At 36.6% G+C, this 19,092-nt stretch overlaps 1 protein-coding gene across 4 annotated transcripts in view; it reads right to left on the bottom strand.

The window, feature by feature from the left end:
• Window positions 1-19,092, bottom strand: part of TBC1D5 (TBC1 domain family member 5) — a 316,083-nt gene that overhangs the window by 18,487 nt on the left and 278,504 nt on the right. For all 4 annotated transcript variants that reach the window (XM_032684071.1, XM_032684094.1, XM_032684087.1 and 1 more), the window contains one exon: window positions 4,901-5,000. In XM_032684071.1, coding sequence (XP_032539962.1) covers window positions 4,901-5,000 — 100 coding nt within the window. The remainder of the gene's footprint in view (window positions 1-4,900; window positions 5,001-19,092) is intronic.

Genomic DNA, 19,092 nt, shown 5'->3' with positions numbered 1-19,092 from the left:
TGACCTTAGTTTCTCCACTTTTATAACCTGATAAATTGCCCATCAAAAAAATTAGTTTCTAAATAAAGACCTCCATATCCAAGTTAATACTGAACCAATGTTCCTTTAAATTGCCTCTCATGAAAAGGACTTCCTGTGCTACACACGTAATTATTTGGTAAATTTTCACACACTTGGAGGTCTGAAACTATGTCTCTGTTGGAAAGAAATGTTAGGTTCTTCTGTCTCAGAGAAAGTGATGGATTGATTCCTGTCCCTTATAAAGAGACAACTTTTTAAATTTCAGCACTTTTCTCTCTGGAACAAAACTGGCAAGTTCATAAAGAACCTTCACAATCTCTCATATTGGCACTTGCATAAGGAGTACTGATATGTCTTCAGAGTTTTAATCTACTTTTTGTTAAGAGGCTGCCCTAGTTGTGGGCCAGGGTTAACATGGTCCAAACCCTGAAGATATTAGAACAGCAGATACTGTAATTAACTGGTGTTACCTGAACTGCCATTTAATAGCGCTGTGTTGGCTTCAGCCTGGGATGTAACGAAGGACAAGTGAGGAATCTTCCAGCAGATATTAGGACGCCCTCTGAGTGTTATTTGTGTTCATGTCTCTTAGACAAATTTCTCGTGATCTGCTCTAAGACATTAGACAGATGTCACATTTACCAGCCACCAGGAAAAATCTTTTTCTGAATGCACTTGCTAACTTGATGCTTTTATTTTCAAACAGTGAAAGAAGGGAGAAAACAATCAAAATTCTTCAAAAAGTAAATAACATCATAACAAGTTATAATATTGTAATACTATTCAGTGTATTACAGCTTTCTGAATCGTTGAGCCTTGAGGTATTTACGTGCACTAACAGTAGTGTACCTCCCAGAAAGAAAAGTGCTGAAGAACACTACCATATTAAATCACCATATAATCACCAGTGACAACACTGTTTCCTGAAAAAGGCCAGTGTTTGTGAGAAAGTAACATCAAGAAAATGTATCTGTGATGATGCTTGAGTAGTGATAGCTATGGCAACTATACTTTTTCACTACTGGTTGAGTAATATTCTGCATTGATATTGTGAACAAAGCCGCAGGACAGGTTTACAGGTTTGGATGTATCTTCATTACAACAATGGAAAAATTGAACACAGGATTCTTTCTTTTTTTTTTTTGAAAGCTATGACAAGCTTGTGAAAAAGAGTGAGAACAGCAGTAAAATCTGCTTCCCCGTCTGGCCATTTTACATACCATAATTTCAGCATTTGTCCTTGGAGGTGTTAAAAGGAATTCCCCCTAGCAGTACTCCAACGGTTAAGGTAAAGAAGAAAAGTAAAGCTCTTCTAATGCACAGCCATAAGAAGGAGACAAAGATCACAGAATGGTTGTCCTTTGTTTTTATAATCAAACACCTATTTTAATTTCTACACATAGCCCTAAGTGGCAATATTTTGGAACCATCATTCATTCCCACAGTAACATCCCCTGATATTACAAGCAGTTATGTTGTTGCCATGTGGTACATTATGTGGTTAATTTACGGAAGGAGATAAACATTTAATGACAGCATCTTTGAATATATGAACAAAATAAAATTGCCATTCTATCCCTCATAATGTAAGTTAGCAAATATCTGTTGACACCTATAGAAATAAAATGCTCTTGGTAAAGAAACATAGAATCATTATAGGGCCAAAAGGAGAAATTCTTAATTAAACATTATTTTTTAAAAAGGCATCATATAAAAATATACTTTGTATAACTGGATTTGATATAAAAAATTATAAATTACTGGGATTCAAAACAGAATAGACGAGGTGGTCATTTTGATAATTTCTCAACTACAACACTTCATCTCTGTCATGAAGTAACCGCACCTGATTTTCATCAGATCCCCCTTGTAAGGGAAAGAAGTTGAGAAGAGAGCCAAGAATTCCTAAATTGTCTCATTGTAAACCACAAAAAGAACATTTGGTAATTGTTTGACACTGTGACAATTTTGTGGCAAATAGTCACTGGATATGCATTTTTATAAGCCTGAATTAATATTGTGTTGTTATAAAGTCACCTGCAAATATAATGCATCAACACAGGAAAAAGAATACTGCTTGAGTAATAAAGTCTCAAAAAAAAGGTTTACAATGTCAATCTAAAAAACCCATGAGGTTTTTATCAAATTTAAAAGGCAGGCCTGAATCCTTGACTGACTTATTAATAATTCTTAAAAATGTTGTCTAATACTTTGTCGAAGGACTTAGTTCCTTAGGGCTCCTCAAATTTTATATATCAGTATGTTTTAATCAACAATTTAGACCACTATTAAATGTATGATGGTTACGTCTCTAGTTAAAATGGTAGAAGAAAATAGAGCACATTGCAGAGTTACCTGAATTAGTCAGCTAAAAAGCCAAATGACAAGAAGTAAATTTTAATATCATCAAATTCAAGGAACACATATGGAAATAAACATTTCCTGATTTTACCCGCAGTATAAATGCCTCTGTTTGGAAAGCAGTGATTCACCAAATTTTAAAAGTCATAACGTATTATCACCTCAACCTATCACTGTGTCAAAGAGCACTAACATGATGATGCAATAAAAATGTTTAAAAAGAGGAATGCCACATAGGAGCAGAAAGATGACCCTCCCTGTGCTAAATAATCACTGTGCTGAGCCAGTGCTGGTATAGCATATCCTGATATGATTAACTCACTTCAAAAGGTGTATGAAAACCCTGAAGAATTCAAAGGAAGACCATAAAAATGACCAAGCCTAAAAAGGAACCCACACAAAATGAAACCTGAAGTGTTCTACTTAGCAAAGACAGTGTTGAGAGAATACTTAATCACTACATATAAGTAAATTAAATGAAGATTTTCAACTTTGCTAACGAAAATGCTACAAGATCCAAAAGCTGAGTGATGAAGTCAGAAAAATTCAGCCCTACAGGAAGAAGTAATATCCTTGAAGCTAAGCGTTCTGACAGTTTACAGGAGCAGTGATATAACTCATCTGCTCTGCAGTTTCCGAAACAAAGCAATTTCCATGGGTAAGAGATAGAGAGAGAGGAAGAGAAACAGATCAGGTACAGTAGCAGCTCCCCACTAACTTTTCCCTTAACCCAGAAATGACCAGATATGCTCTGAGTTTTATTTTGCTGCCCTTCTCTGCAGCTTTTTTTTCATGCCTTCACGTAGATCATCTGCTGGCTGATTTGGGGATCCTAACCTCACCAGTTTGTTACAAGTGCAGAAGCTGTGAAGGCTGGTGACATCTCTGTCTCTTGTGTTCGGTTTATGGTGCATAACTGTTAATCTCTATAGGATTTAAACACATTAGTGTAACACAAATTTGCAAATCTGCCCATGATGTTGACAAGACATGTAGAAATATTGTGAAAAAGTATAGGGAATAGGACTTAGAAGAAACTAGGCTGGAAGGCTCTGGGAGTGCTGCAGGGGTGTCACAATGCACCCAGCATACCCCGCAGCCAAAGCTGTATAAGAGATGGCTCTCCCTGTCCTGTGAGGGTAAAAAGCTGTTCCACAATGCTCCTGGCCCTAAACGTTTTTGTTTCCAATATATTTGAGAAAAAGAATTTAACACCTGGATATGATGACAAATCTTTTGCTTTCAGTTCATTAATCCAGTGCAGAAAGGCAGACTGCTTCAAGTATCTTTGTCTGGGTTTATTCTGATCTTTAGAGCAGCTGTAGCTGGTGAAATGCTTATGCTCGTACTAGAACTGATAACCCTTGCTAAACACTCCTCGTCTTCTTTCCTAAAGGAAAGAAACTTCAGCTTTTCTTCTTGATACAGCAATCTTTTCCCCATCATTTCAGTAGCTAATAATTTATCTCTTTGCTTGCATCTAATCTTATCATTGCTCATGTACCCTTACAGAAGGGTATACATCAGACTAAAGCTCTTGGGGTTAGAGGTTGACTTTGCTTTTCAAGGCTGTGATTCACAACTTTCAAATAACACAATATTTTTAGCTTTTCCTAGACTTATAATAGTGTCTAGTAAAACACCTACATAAAAGAAAATACAAATATAATACGGCTTTCACATCCGAACATTCCGACCTGGCAAACTTACATATCATATGCTTAGTTCTACCCACAAAAATATTGAACCTTAGTTTATTTTGCTTAGATGTTGCAGGCCAAAAATAAATCTTAAAATTATTATAGTTGCACCCTGATTTCTTAACAATGGTACTTTTTCACATAACTAAATATACTAACTTCTGGAATTTAGTTCAACACAGTTTAAAAATGCCACTTTCATAAAAGCCTAGTTAAATATATTTACACTTGAACTGAGTGAAACATTTTGTTTATTTTTCCTGACTTGTCTTGAAAATATGTAAGTAGAATTTTAGACTGGCGTATTTGCTGATTCTGTTCCCAGTGTATTGATGTTTATCTTACAATATTTCTTCTGGTCTGAGCAAACTAGCCAGCCTACAGCAACATACCAAAGGTGATTGTAGATTGTGAAGCTGTTACATTTAATGAAAGTATATGGGTTTTATACAACTATCACTGCACACATCAAGTATCATTGTGGGAATGCTGAATTGCAAATGGACTTCAAATCTGTAAGCTCAGATGCTGTGAGCTCCAACAAGTCTTACAATACAAGAAATCAAAGGGCATCTGTACTAAAATGCCTCTACCTCTTTTAGCATCATCAGTGGCTATAACACTCCCAAGATTAAAAGCAGAATAAAGATACAGTGGCTGGCTGCATCTGATGAAACAACTCAGTACATCAATTCAATCTTCATGATGGCTCATAAAATAATATGCACTTTACTACATAAATATTATTTTAGTTCTAATACAAACATAAAAAGAGCCTTTTCAAAGATTTACAGGTTAATACAGGGTACTGCACTTACCAAGATGTGTGTTCATCATTTTTGCACAATATTTGCACATGGCTTCCAAATCGTTTAGCTGTCCTTGCAGGAATGAAATCTGGGCCTCCAATTCTTCCTCCTACAATTAAGAGATTATTAGCATATAACACTCCCAACTTTGTATCATGCAGAGTAAAAGTAGTAAGTTAACCCCTGACATACTTAGACATGTTTTAACTGTTTCTATTCCTTCGTTCTTGGAAATTTTGTCATTTCATGGAAATAGGGTTTTTAATATTTCAGTGTTTATTAATACTACTTTTTTTTCCTTCTAAAGAGTTAAATAGAATAGTCTATCTTGACCTCAGAAAGGTTAATGATTCAGAATTCTTTTACAGACCAGTAACCTGTTTTTGCTTGTGCAAACACAGTACCACAGTAATGGCTGAAAAAGCTCACCAAATGAGAAAAATTCTAGTTTTTGCCAGAGTAATTTCCACAGCAATTCCTTTGAACCCTTTTTTTACTTCAAGGCATATATTTCATGAAACCTAGTATCACATCTCAAGGATGCATTACTGACATACATTTTGGCACACTTATTTTCATAACACGTCATCTCTATCTGTATAAAACCTATGCACAGCCAGCTGCACTTTTAAACATCATCTTACGTAATAGTTAGGTGAAAATTATTTTTAACTCACATACTATAAGGCAGTTACTCTAAATTATTAAGTTATGTTTGAAAAATACGCATCAAGTGTAATTTAAAATAGGAATTAAAAAAAAAAAATTTTTAAGGCCCAGGAGAAGCATTAATATCTAGCCACATGCCCTGTTTAAGCAATGGGAACTACCTCAGCTAAGAATTCATCTTTGAACGCCTTTGTTTGCTGGTTTAAAAATCCATCCAGTCTTGACTTTGAAGACCATACTGCAAAAGTTCACACCTTAGGAAAAATTCCTTCAAAGCTTAGTCACAAACAGTATTAATCAGGTTTTTGTTTGTTTAAGTATGCAATTGAATTCAAGATACTCAGATAAAGCCAAAGTAACTTTTTAGCCTCTTGTTTTTCTTAGGAGCTTTGCAGTTCTATCATACCCTTTTTTGATGGAGATCGCTAAGCATTAGAATGTGATTTACTTTTCAAATGAAAAAAACCTAAAACTTATCACCAAGAACTAAGAGAATGAATCATTCTTGATTTAAAGGTAGAAGTGATCTTAACCTCCATCAGAAAATAAGTCAGAGCCAGGCAAACTTCCCACTAACATATCCTATATCGAAATAGATTAATGAATAAAAAGCATTGTAACCACAGAATTTTGTAATATCTGTGGCAACATCACTTTTTCCCTACAGACTTTTTTCTCACACCTACAGTCTATAGATATTAAACATTTTTTCTTCACTATTTATTTATATTATATGCTCTCACCTTTTTCTTCTCAACCTCATACTTTGACCACTTACACTTCAAAGGGATTGATTTTGTCATTTTACAGTTGCTGAAAGAGTGACCTCATTCAAAGCCTGCAGTTCTGTCACAGCCTATACGAGCATATTTGGATTGACATTTCTATTCAAGTGATGTTCCTCCAGAAGACCTTTTTCTAGTACATACAGCTAGTGACTGCAAGAAATAATCTACCATAAACTTTCAATTGCCATTGGCACTGCAAGTGCAGCTGTAAGATAGGGAAACATGACAATATTTGAGCATTCTACTATAAAATAACATAATCAAATTCTAAAATCATTAGTAAGTATTTGAACCTCAGTTTATCTCCTACAAGTAAATAAGAAAATTTAACTGCTAGTAATAAGTATTTCCCTGTTTCCCAGACTACGTTTTTTCTTATTCAGGAACGAGACTGCAGTAAATTGATCTTAAAATGTTTTTGGACAGCTCAATCCACCCAAGCAGATTCTGAAACTGACCTTCTTGATTGTACAACAGTACCTCTTCTTTTGGCAAGTGAGACCGGTGCTGAGTAAAAGACTACATCCACCATTCCTCCCACTCGCTAGGATCCAACCTGGGGAGCAGAAGTGTTCAGCAGACCTAACATTCACAGAGGAGAGTATTGTGGCTGGGGACTCATAGACAGTACAAGAGGTCTTCTGCCAAGTGGGAAATCTTGCACAAGGCTGAGTGACTGTACCTACAGTTCCTGACTTATCTGGCGTCCTTGGGAAGGGCACCAAGAAGTGCTGGCAGTGGGACATTCAAATAAGCAAGACAGTGAATTTGTCTTGCTTGACGCATCAGAGACTCTGGGCTTTTTGCACAAGACAACACCCAAACGGTGATGACTTGCTACAAGGCATAACCCTTGCCTCTGCTGTCATCAGCAGTGCCGTGGCAACCTCTGTACAGAGGACCCTGAGGGTGACCTCCCCAAAGTGAGATTTATTCTGTTGCAGTTGATGCAGCAGCAGGTGAGGAGTTGCAAGAGGCAGGTGTTTTTTATTGCATCAGGGTTACTAACAGGTGATTAACAAGATCTTTCAAGGTGTAAAACCTCATGCAACAGACAGGGATGGTGCAACTGAGGCAAGACACAGTGGGAAGAAGACATACACTTCTGAGAGGGAGGAAATTGGAAGCTTGTGATTTCTGACAGCAGAAAGGCTCACCAGTGGTGCAGAGAGGAAGAACAAGCTCCCTCAGACTAGGAATTGAGGTTGGACATTGTATCAGAGCACTACCAAGAGAAAGTGATGAGTGACAGTCAGTGGCTGGTGACTCTTTTCCAGCCTGACTCATCAACTAGGGAGGTTTCTTGCTTGCATGGAGGCAGAGTTTGTGGTGTTGTGAAAGACTGTTTGGGGTCACCTAATGGTGAAGGGGATAGGAAACCTGGTGTTGTTTCTCTCTAATCCTGTGGCAAAAGGGAGAAGCCTGGATAGCAGCAGATGTATCAGGGAGACCACATATCTGATGGCATTAGATGGGTTTCAGCTATTTTGCTTGTGGCACCCAGTTTGATGAGGACAGACATCTTAAAGAACAGGTCTATCTGGCAAAGAGAGGGAAGAATCTCTTTGTGAACAGATTTGCTAATCTAGTGGGAAGGACTTCGTCCCTGAACAGGGACCTAATCCAGAAATATATGAGGAAGCAGTACATATAGACAAGGTATGCAGAAGGTCTACTTGGCTGAGTAAGGAGATTTTTAATGAACTAAAATGGGAAAAGCACATATGGAGATGGAAATGGTGGAAATGGAGAGCACATGTGTGGTAACAATGACAGGAAACAAAGGACAGGCACACAATCATTGTTTGGGCACATGAACAAAACTAGGAAGGACAAAACCCAGCTGCAGCTAAAATTAATGGGGGACATTAAAGGGTAATGAGAAGGAATTTTACAAGTATGCAGAGCAGCAAAAGGAGATTCAAAGAAAATGCAAGTCTGTTGCTTACTAAGGGAGACAAAACAACAACATGATACAGAAAAGGCTGCAGCACTCTATACAATTTTTGCCTCTCACTTTTTAGGCCAACTCTGCTCCTAGACCTCTGAATCTACAGTTTGTGAGGGAGAGGAATAGCTGAGGGGGGAGGAGGGGAGGGGCATAAGTTGGTGAATATTTGAAGAAGCAGTATGCAATCAAAGGTAATGGGACCACATGGGATACCTCTGTGGGTGCTGAAAAACCTGACCAGGTGATTGCAACACCACTGGCTATCATCTGTGAAAAACCACTGATATTACAGAACATCCTTGATGACTGCAGAAAGGTTAATTTTACCTACATATTAAAGAAGAGTGAGGAGGAGTATCTAAGGAACTATATAATGGTTGGCATCACCTTAGTCCTTGGAAAAATCGTGGAGCATGTCCTCTTGAAATCAATTTTCAACATGTAAAGGACAAGACAATAATCAACAAAAGTCAACAAGGATTTACCAAGAGCGAATCATGCTTGACCAATCTGGTTGCCTGCTATGATAAAATGACTGGGCATGCAGGTGAAGGGAGAGAAGTGAATGCCATGTATTTTTACTTTAGTTAGGCTTCTGACACTTGTTTCCAAAAACATCATCATTTATAATATGATGAAGTATGGGCTGAATGAAAGGATTGTACATGGGCTGAAAATTGTTCAGAACCCCAAGCTTAAAGAACAGAGTCAATATCTTGATATCCAGTTGGTGTTTGGAAATGAGCACAGTAACAATGGACTCTTCACCAACAGCCCATATAAGGAGACAGAACATACACTGTAGATTTTCAGATGATGCAAAATTGGGAGGTTTGGTTGCTGTGCTGACTGGTAGAACCTCAATTCACAAACACCAGGAGATGCTTGAAGCCTAGGCAAGAGAAACCTTTTTGAGGTTCCTGTTTCAGAAATTTCAGTAAGTGCAAAATTCTGCACCTGAGGAGAAAAAAACCCCAACACACCAGTGCAGACGGGGAAGGACCTTACTATCAGTTCTGCTGAAAAGGATATGGAGGCTACAGTGGCTGTTGAGCTGTTTCCAAACTAACAAAAGTTCGCTTATCATGAATAATGTAAACAGTTGCACCCAGCTACATTACAAGGAATGTGGTCAGCAGATCCAGGAAAGTCATTAAACCCCTCTGCTTCATGCTCTTGAGCCCTTGCCTTTAATACTGCTTTTGGCCCGCAGTTGAAGAAGGACATTGAGAAACAGGAGAGGTTTCAGTGCAGGGCTACTATGAAGGCTACAGGTATAGAGGACAGGCTGAGGGAGCTGGGCTTTTTTATTTTGGTGAGAAAGAGCCCAAAGAGGATCTCCTGAGAGCCTGCAACTACATGAAATGACAAAGATGAGGTAATCAAGCTCTTCCCAGATGATACAGAAGGAACTGTGGCCCAAAACTGCCCCTTGGAAGGTTCAAATTGGTCACTAGGAAAATTTTCTTCATTAGAAGAGCAGTGTAGCACTGGAAGAGGTTATTTATAGAAGTGGTAGTTTCTATTTAAAGTCACTGAATTGTTCTGATGCTTGTGATTGTCCTGCTCCAAGTAGCAGCTTGAGCAGAAGACTCTTCTAATCAACATTTCTAAGACTAATCTTTTCATAGTACTTTTCTAAAATAGTTCTGTAAAGGTAAGCAGCAAAATCAGAAAGGTCCTCAGAAATAAGGACTTTTTTCAGTATTCTAAAGACAAATTCTTAGCAGCATTAGATGAAAAAACTCTTTTATAGCCATCACTGTGCAGACAATATCAATCCTTTTCTAGACAATACATATTGTACTTTCCTCTAAGTGCAAACTTCTGTGTTTCACTGTGCTAAGACAATGAGTAGTCTGGATACCACTTTGATTTTGTGTACAAATAGCAGTGGTGATTTGATCTCTCTCATGCATGAACAGACATTTAAAAATTCATCAAACAGGCCAAACATAAGTCAAGAGAAAACCAGTATGGTCTATGTTCCGTTGAGAAACCGACCTTTCAGCTGATCTGACACAAACAGCACCAGAAACATGCAAACTATGATTCCAACTCATTCAGGCACAGCTCTCAGAAATTAACCAGCTGACCACAAAATACACTAACCAACCAAAATAAAAAATCAGTGTCAGCTTACTGAACAACATATTCTATGAAGCACATAAGCGCAATATTTTCTAATATTTGGAGTTGCATTATGAAGAAGAAAAACAAATCAAGCAGCAAATGAAACAAATTACTGCATCACACATGGGAGACCAAGATGTGCAAACTGACATACACAATCTCACAGAAAACCAATACTTTCTGAAAATTCAGTTCCAGGGTTTTCAAAATACTTTTCCACACCTTCAACCTTGCAGATGATGTAGATAACCTTACTGATAACCAATAACATTTTGAATTGAACATGAGAATGAAAAGGAAGCAGTTTATTTTTGATGCCACACTGATTTACATTTCACTAACAATACAAAGCAGGCTAGAATTGATGTCTTCAGTCAAAGCAAGACTCTGAGTGCCTACATATACATATCTCCTGGTTTTCACAAGACTGAATCTGTAAAAAACTTGACTTACATTTATGTTTCTCATATTTGTCTTTTTTCTTACCCCCATTCAGAACTTTCCTTACATTGTTATATTTCCTTTTTTCTTTTGCCATGAAAACTAATTCCTTCATGATTAATTATTTGCCATTTCTTTGCTATTTCTTCTCCCTAGTCTATACGGTTCTGTACTCTTCATTTGTCCAAAGCCTGTTCTTCCCTTTTTATTACCCCTCCTTTCATCTATCTTCTCACCTTTACAAAGACAGCTATGGAAATAAATTTTTTATATCCCTCCTTCTCTCCTGAGCTCATAATGAGATCAGCAATGCCTCTACCATGCCCTGTTTTTCATCAGATTTTACTGTTTCAGAAAAACAGCTGTGAATAACTGAAAGTGGTCAGCACATTCAAGAACAGATTACAGAAAGTTTTATACTTTTGACACTCTAATCCTATCCTTTTACAGCTCATTGCTTTACAAGCTACAATAAGGTTTGTGGATATGGGTAAGGGCACTTGAACTTGGCAACCTACACAAGTGAAGGTCTGAAGAAATATAGTTTTAGAAGAAACCACTTTTGGATGTTGGTAGCATTTTACATGTCAAAGAAGATTCAGATGCATGGCATAAATTGCCTTTTTAATGCAATTTTTATGCAAAATTTTATGCAAATTTCCCTTGATAAAAAACCAGTGGTTACTGTTTCCACTTTGTGAGAATTTATTTAATTTTCTACTCTAAGAATTAAATGTAAGATTTAACCTTACAATCTTAAATCTCTGACAGCTGAATGTTGGTTGACACCCCCATAATTTTTTTATGTTCTATGACAGACACAGAATAGTCTTCAGCATATGCTTTCATTTAAGCCAGAAACCACTGTTTCTCAGCAATGAATTATATACAGCAGAACTTAACCCAAAATTTTAATTTATTTTATTTACTAATTTATCTATTATTTAACTGTATCACTCATGGTCCCTCATCAGGATCAAGGACTTGCTCTGCTGAGCGCTGTACAAACAAAAAGAAAAATCCTGCTTCTCTAAAGGACTTCACAGCGTAAGCCAAGAGACAACAGATGGCTGGAGACACACATATGGGGAGGACATGGAAACAATATGGCTATATTAGTCAGTCTTCTAGACATGGCTTCAGCATGAAGCCAAACTGTTGTCGATGAAAAGATGGAATTTTTAAGACAGTTTTCATAAGGCATTTGCTTTGCAGATGTTTAGAGAAAGTTTCTTCTATGTGGAAGGGGCTACAAAATGATTAGACGAAAGTTCATTAATCACATCACGGTCAGGGGTGGAATATATATTGACATTTTTCCACTGAGAATTTTGGTACTTGTAAAATTTTTGCACAAAATGGAATTATTTCAAATATTAATGTACTACTCAGGGAGGACATAAAGAAGTTCAGATACTGCCTCCAGATACTAATTCCTCCAGAAGTAGAGGTTATGTATTGATTTCCCGTGCTGAACTATACCTGCCAATATTTCTATGTCCCTGTGCTAACTGAAATATCTCCATGCTTAATATATTTCCAAGTATACCTTACTCATGTTTTGTGTTCTTCACATCTTTACAACTGCCTGTTTTTTATTATTTTGAATATTCTCTCATAAACATTTTAAGTGCAGTACTTTCAGATAAATCCTATAAAAACATATATTTTGTTCCTTTAGACTGCATATACAGCAAACGTGAGCCATGTTTTTATTTTATACCATTTTAACTCCTGTTCATGGTTTTTTCTCCACCATTTTAACTCAGACTACTTTACCATGATGGTAGGAGGTAGCTTAAGTAGGAACGTTTTTCTTCCCTTTTTTCTTTTCTATTCTTTAAAATTTCTCTTAATTTCACTGTGTAGTGCTAGTAGGTATAGTTGCTCAGATCTCATACTTACTGATAGTTACATACTTATTTCAGTACTTTTCTAGATTAGAACCCTTAAAGCATAAACAGATTCTCTGTCACATTAACAGTAAATTGTGATGTAGTTACCCACCTTAAAGAAGGATAAGGGGAGTACAAAACCTACAGAAGCAACTTTTTGGTTTTAAATCTCTTTTATCCTCTGTTGTATCATTACTTTGACCTCTTGCCTTCCAATTTTGCTCTCTGGTAGTACTGTATACCTCAAAATACATCAGAGGACATCAAGGTAAGCACAAATGAATTATGCAAAGAGTAATCATAGAAGTCTACATTCCAAATGCAGTGCCGTCAAAGTTAAAACATTTCAGGTACGATGCATCCTCTTCTGCTCAAAGAAGTAAATTCAGAAGAATAATTACCTGTTTTAAAACCTTAAACAGAACTGCCACTGCAGAATCATTAGTGAATGTACGTCTGTGACAACCCCCTGAAAGCGGTGGGGGAAATGGGACTGAGAAAAAAATAAGAAAAAATTAAAAGTGAAAGAAAGGTCAACAAAATATCCACTGTGACTCCTAGGAGCCAAGCTAAATCAGGTTATGCATCAACACCACAAAAAAAGTATTTGGTTCAGAGGGCTGTGATTGAAAAAAAGTATCAAAGACAAGAAAGGAATTTTATAATACAGATAAAAATGTTCAGCTAGGATGAGACCAAGACAAATTTGGCAATAAATTAAAATGCTAGAAGGCATTCACCTGCAAAGGCACATATTTTTGGGCATTAGTAGAATCCTTACTTCCTCTGTGTGCTTTCAGTAACAACACAGTGAGGAATGGCATCTCACAATGCTTGTCCAAGCTATGCACATATAAACAGAACCAACAGATTATTAGTAAAGGATTAAGTGAATAAGAATGACAGCCTTTCTGTACTTAACATCCTGCTCAAGACAGAAAACAAGCCCCAACAAAACTGAAAGGGGCTGCAACTCAGATTCAGAATAACCAATGACCTAGGAACTTTCTTCCAACATCCAAACTTCTACCATTCTAGAGTAAGCATTTGTTGAGGAGACCCACACTTTCTAAATGCAAGAAAAATTATGGTTTTCGTACTCTTTAGATTTGAAGATGGATGAAATACATATACATGTGTATTTGATAGCATTATGTATCTGCAGCTTTTCTGAAATGTAAGAAACAGGAATTTGTAATCAACTATTTATCCTCTTCTTCCAAACTAGAATAACTCTGTTTCTCTTTCTTGCCCCCTAGTTTTAGGAGTTTATATGTTTATTTATTATTTATAAATGAACAATATTTATTTATAATCCATATTTATTTATAAACTCTACTAAGATTAGTGAATTTGAGGCAAAATATCTCTTTTATTGTATTGATGTACGATTATCCATTTATTTCATTTATTGCCTCTAAAAACAAAGCTAAAAATATATAGAAATTTGGAAGAAAATGAAAGATGGTGCCTCAAAAGATCTTACCCCATGACAGATACATTTCATTTCAATTAAAATCCTGAAAATAGCTGAAGCTCTGGCTAACAGCTTCTAAACACCAGGTCCTGCTGTTGAATTTCCATCTTAAACAGTTCAAAGTCAATTTGCCAGAGTCACACTGTTGGAATCAGCTTAGTTTGCCACATTCCACCTTGCCTGGAGATATTAGTGGCAAAGGACCAGGGGCTTGGAAGTTTTCCAAAGTAGCTCCCGCTGTCAAACCTATTATTGGAACAGCTTCCAGGTGCACCAGCCTCACTGTTGCAGAGCTAGAAACCAGCAACTGTACTAATGGAGCACGAGCAGGACTTGTTTTCATGTGATACTCCACTTCTATGCCCACACAATTTTTCCTTACCAGGAAGATGGAGAAGGATAAATATGACTAATGGAGAAAGCTCCTGCCTGGAGACAAAGAAAGGAGGGATGGAAAGAAACCTCTTCTGCAAGCAGACACATGACCTGGGAGACTTACCTACCTGCTGACTGCACAACTCCACTGCTGGCACTGCACTGTGGGACTGCCACAATAAAACCCATAAAAATCTGCAAATTCCATGGAATGCAAAAGGCTGTGCATAAATGACTGTGGATGGGTAGGCAGTGAACAATTGAGAAAATAGGTAGTAATTCACTTTGTAAGTGAATAGATGAGAACAGAAAGAGCTGTAGGGTACTAGAAATTACCCCTTTGAACAGAAATTCTGATAAAAGGTTTCTCCCAGTGCTGCTGCTGAGATTGTTGACTGAAGAATATTGGAATATTTCTTCATAAATAATAAAACTGATATATTAATTTAGATGGTATGACTGCAAGTATTTTGGAAATAGTTATAAATAAACACATAGGTGAACAAGAATCCCATTTTCTCCGTTACTTTCATTATCACTTCTGATGGGCTTTCTGCCATCTGGTACACACATTGCCAGCCTTTAGGACTGCATAAGCCCACTGTGGCAAATGTAAGAGAAATGTGAGCAGGGGAAATAACCTCACCATTTTATGATTTTCGAGCTCTCTGAAACAACGTGGTAAGTACTGTTGAATGCATACAGATTGAGTATGGACATGGATATGGAATGATTAATACACAGATATTCTGCAATGAATAAAGTTCATGCTCCATGCTTTAATATTATATTACTTATGTATTTGGTTGAACCTTATTGGAACAGTTGATTAGGTGTGAGGTACTTATGTAATTATGCTTCTTCATTGTGCTGCCTGAATAAGCTTTCTAATATACACAGTTCGACATACACACGACCCTTCATGAAGGACTCTTAAAGTACATCCTTTGTTAAACTCATACTCATTTAAAATATTTTTAAGCATCAGTTGCAAAATAGTTTCGCTAAATTTTCCTCTGGTCAGGCTGGATGTATCTGACCTTTTCTATGATTTCTAACATGACTGAGGATGCAGACCAGCGCAGGCTCATTTATTTAGCGGTTTTAGAATTTTTGATTACATTGTTCAGAGCTTAAGGAGGATAAAACTTAAGTATAATGATTATGAACGGACTGTAAACATACACCATTTATACTACATTCTTAAAATAAGAGAAGTACAAGTTTTGATGTTTTTATTGGTAACTGTTTGATTTAACAAGACACAGACAAAAATAAGAATCAAGCTATTAAACATATATCCACAATCTATTTCAGTAGGGAAAATATCTTCCAAACACAGAAACCTTTTCTGCTCAAAAAATTCCCAACTAAAACAATGGCCTGATTTAGAGAGGTGTTTCTCATCCACATCCATTTTTTTGTTGAGAGTTCAGTGCAGGTCTCTCAGTTCTGCACAAAAATGGACAGTAATTTTGTGGTGTTATCTTAAAAGAGCAGGATGAAGAGATGAGATTTCTAGTTAAAAGGAAAAAGGGTCAGCTCAAACTACCAACACAGATCCTCAGATATGTTTTTCTTTGCCACTGGGATGCTGAAACATTAACTTCATGATTACTGTACGGAAAGAGGATACACAGAGTTAAGTCCTGTAGCTGCTGCTGGTAACACTATTGCTGTGAAGTGAAGCATCACACTTCTTGTCTTTTAAGTCACTTTGATCCTTTTGTAAACATTGTTGATGGTCTCCTTCATTCATGATTTTGGTAATTTTTAAATTCTTCTTGACAGTTTTATAGGGCTGCCCAATAATGTTTAAAGTTCTTACTGCCTTCTTTCAAGTGGTATCATTCTAATTTGCTTCTGTGCAGAAGTTACTGGCAAGTATTATTCAGCTGCATGTATCTGAATCTTTGGTACCAGAGAAAGATAACAGTTTGCACTGACATTTTTAAAATCTTCCAAATGGCCCCACAGATCTGTTCTGTATACATGTTTATTGCTCATAATATGACAGAAAAAGCACTGCAGAGCCACTGGGGTTTTTATTCATCTTCTTTTTCTAAGCAATTAACTTCCTGTTTTTATCACAGTACAGTTCATTTTCCCTGAAATGAATCACTCCAAAAAAGATAAGGAGCTTTAGGATTCAAAGCTGCCACTCATGCATACAGCTGTCATTTTACAAAATTATAAGAAACTTGCAAGTATTTCTAATAAACACTATAAAAGGCAACTTAATTTTTCTTGTACTGTTTTCAGCTCTTTCATTTGAGTTACAGGATGTTATGTGAGCCTGAGGAAGGCAATCAAGAAAAGAATCACACTTCCAAAATATCTCAGAGGTTTTTCTATGAACTCTTTTCATGTGATCTGTCAGCATCCGAAATTTAATATTCTATTCATCTAACCCTAAAATTAGAGCACTGAAGTATTAAATAAATTGCATTTTTCAGGTGTCTGAATTGTCCTATCACGTCAGAATAAGGAAGACATATGTCCTCCAGTATTAACTGCAGTTAAACATTAAGGCACTAAAGTTTGTTAAACTGAATGGAAGTAAGAATAATTAAAGTCTTTAACTTTAGGCATAAAAAATCCAACACACTGATCAAAAACTTGGCTGCTGTACACAGACACTAACTTATTCTGGGCACATTTTATGATGTCTAACTAAAAGAGGACATTTCATCATTGCATTTGTATTTCCAAATAAATGTTTGGCATTGGTAAGTATGAACTGACAAGTATTTTGCTTAAAACATTTTAAAGAGATTTTAATAATAACAGTCAGGGAAAACATAAATGGGAATAAAAACCAACTCCAAGATGTGTACCATGTACAAAATACACGCTCTTTTTCAAAGGAATTTTTGCATGCATAATTTTTTTGGCGTGGTTGTGGAGTATTTATTATCTCTTTGGGTTTTGTATACCACTTCTCCTTGAGCAGAACTGTCAAGTTTAATGCTTAAAATCAGGTTCCTAAATCAGTAGAGCAGATGCCTGCCTATTTAATTGAAAATAATGGCATACATTAATTTTCTAACCTGTAGGGGTACTTATAACTAACTCCAAATCAGTCGGACTAGCTATGTAAATCACAGACAGTAACAGTTGTTTATACATGCTTGTGGGGACAATAGCATATGTTGTCAAATTTGATTCAATTAAAAAGTCTGTGCAATCAAAACCAGCATGATGCATGACACTTTTGTTCAGGATATTTTTGCTAAGAAATGAGGATTCTGATCAGCCATGTTTGTCAATTATTTTAGTAAAGAAAATAAACTGCTTCAGATTTTCCTTAGAAATGTTTCCTTCTTGGAAAATTTTTAACTAGCATATTTTCCAAATGGATAACTTGATTTTTCTTAACTTGAAACCTTTTATGTAGAAATTTACTTATAAAAATACAGTTTCTCCAAATCAAAACTTTCTTTTCAGTCAAAACCGTCTTTTCCTGTGGGTTTTTTTTAGTGAAAGTTTTAAAAATGTTTATATTGTTTGGCTCAAAAGTTTCCTCTCTGGCACATCTCTACGCCTGAAAGCTATTTACAGAATATTCAGCCAGAAACTGGGACCAGCCAACCATATTTGCCAGAATCAACCTCTAAGCAACTTTGCTCTTTGTTAAAAAGAGGGGTAGACTGTCTTAAATGGTTGATGGAGATGTAAACAAAACATAATGAGAAATAAATGGACCACAAATGCACCCTATTTCTCAATTCTGTGGAAGAGGAGAGGGCAGTAGGCAGGCTGTGAAAGGAAATTTTCAAGGACTTTATTCCAGCAAGACTGACCCAGCCAGAAGACAGCAGGCACTAGAGTGCATTACAGATTCAAAATTCTTGTATTTGTTTATGGCAAGACAGCTCCAGAAACTGCAACTTAAGTTATTCCTGTCAGAAAGCCATAAGGGATACAAAGGGGTAGGGAATCATCTCAGTGCTGAGCACAAAATACTTTTAAACACATTTGGTGGACCTCATATTAACATAGAGCTGAGTGTCACTCAACAGTATGTGATAAACACCAGGATGCCAAGGGCTGCCAAAACATGATCTGATATTGTGCATTCAGCCCTTAGGCTGTAGACTCATTTCCTTAACTAAATAAGAGGGGACATCTGTTTCTGACAACAGAAGTAAAAAAGTCACTCCATTGATCTTTTGCATTTGAGGGGGAAAAATATGTAGAAGAATAAATATAACCCAAATGTTACTACCTTAAGAAGTTGTTAGTATGAGAAACGGACACATTCCTGGAGGCAATGAATCAAGTTAAATATCAATTTTGATCACAACTCTCACAGAGAAAGTCCAGCTTGTACTGGCTTTAGGAAAGAAAGAATTTAGACATGTCACATTCCAGTTTACTCTCAGAGAATCCCAGAATGGCTGAGGTAGAAAGAGACCACAGAAGCTCATCTTGCCCAACTCCCCTCTCAAGAAGGGCCACCTAACATGGGT

This window comes from Chiroxiphia lanceolata, chromosome 1 (genome assembly GCF_009829145.1).
Source record: "Chiroxiphia lanceolata isolate bChiLan1 chromosome 1, bChiLan1.pri, whole genome shotgun sequence".
Classification (NCBI taxonomy): domain Eukaryota; kingdom Metazoa; phylum Chordata; class Aves; order Passeriformes; family Pipridae; genus Chiroxiphia; species Chiroxiphia lanceolata.
Note: the sequence above shows the minus strand (reverse complement) of the source record. Positions and strands in the feature narration are given on the sequence as shown.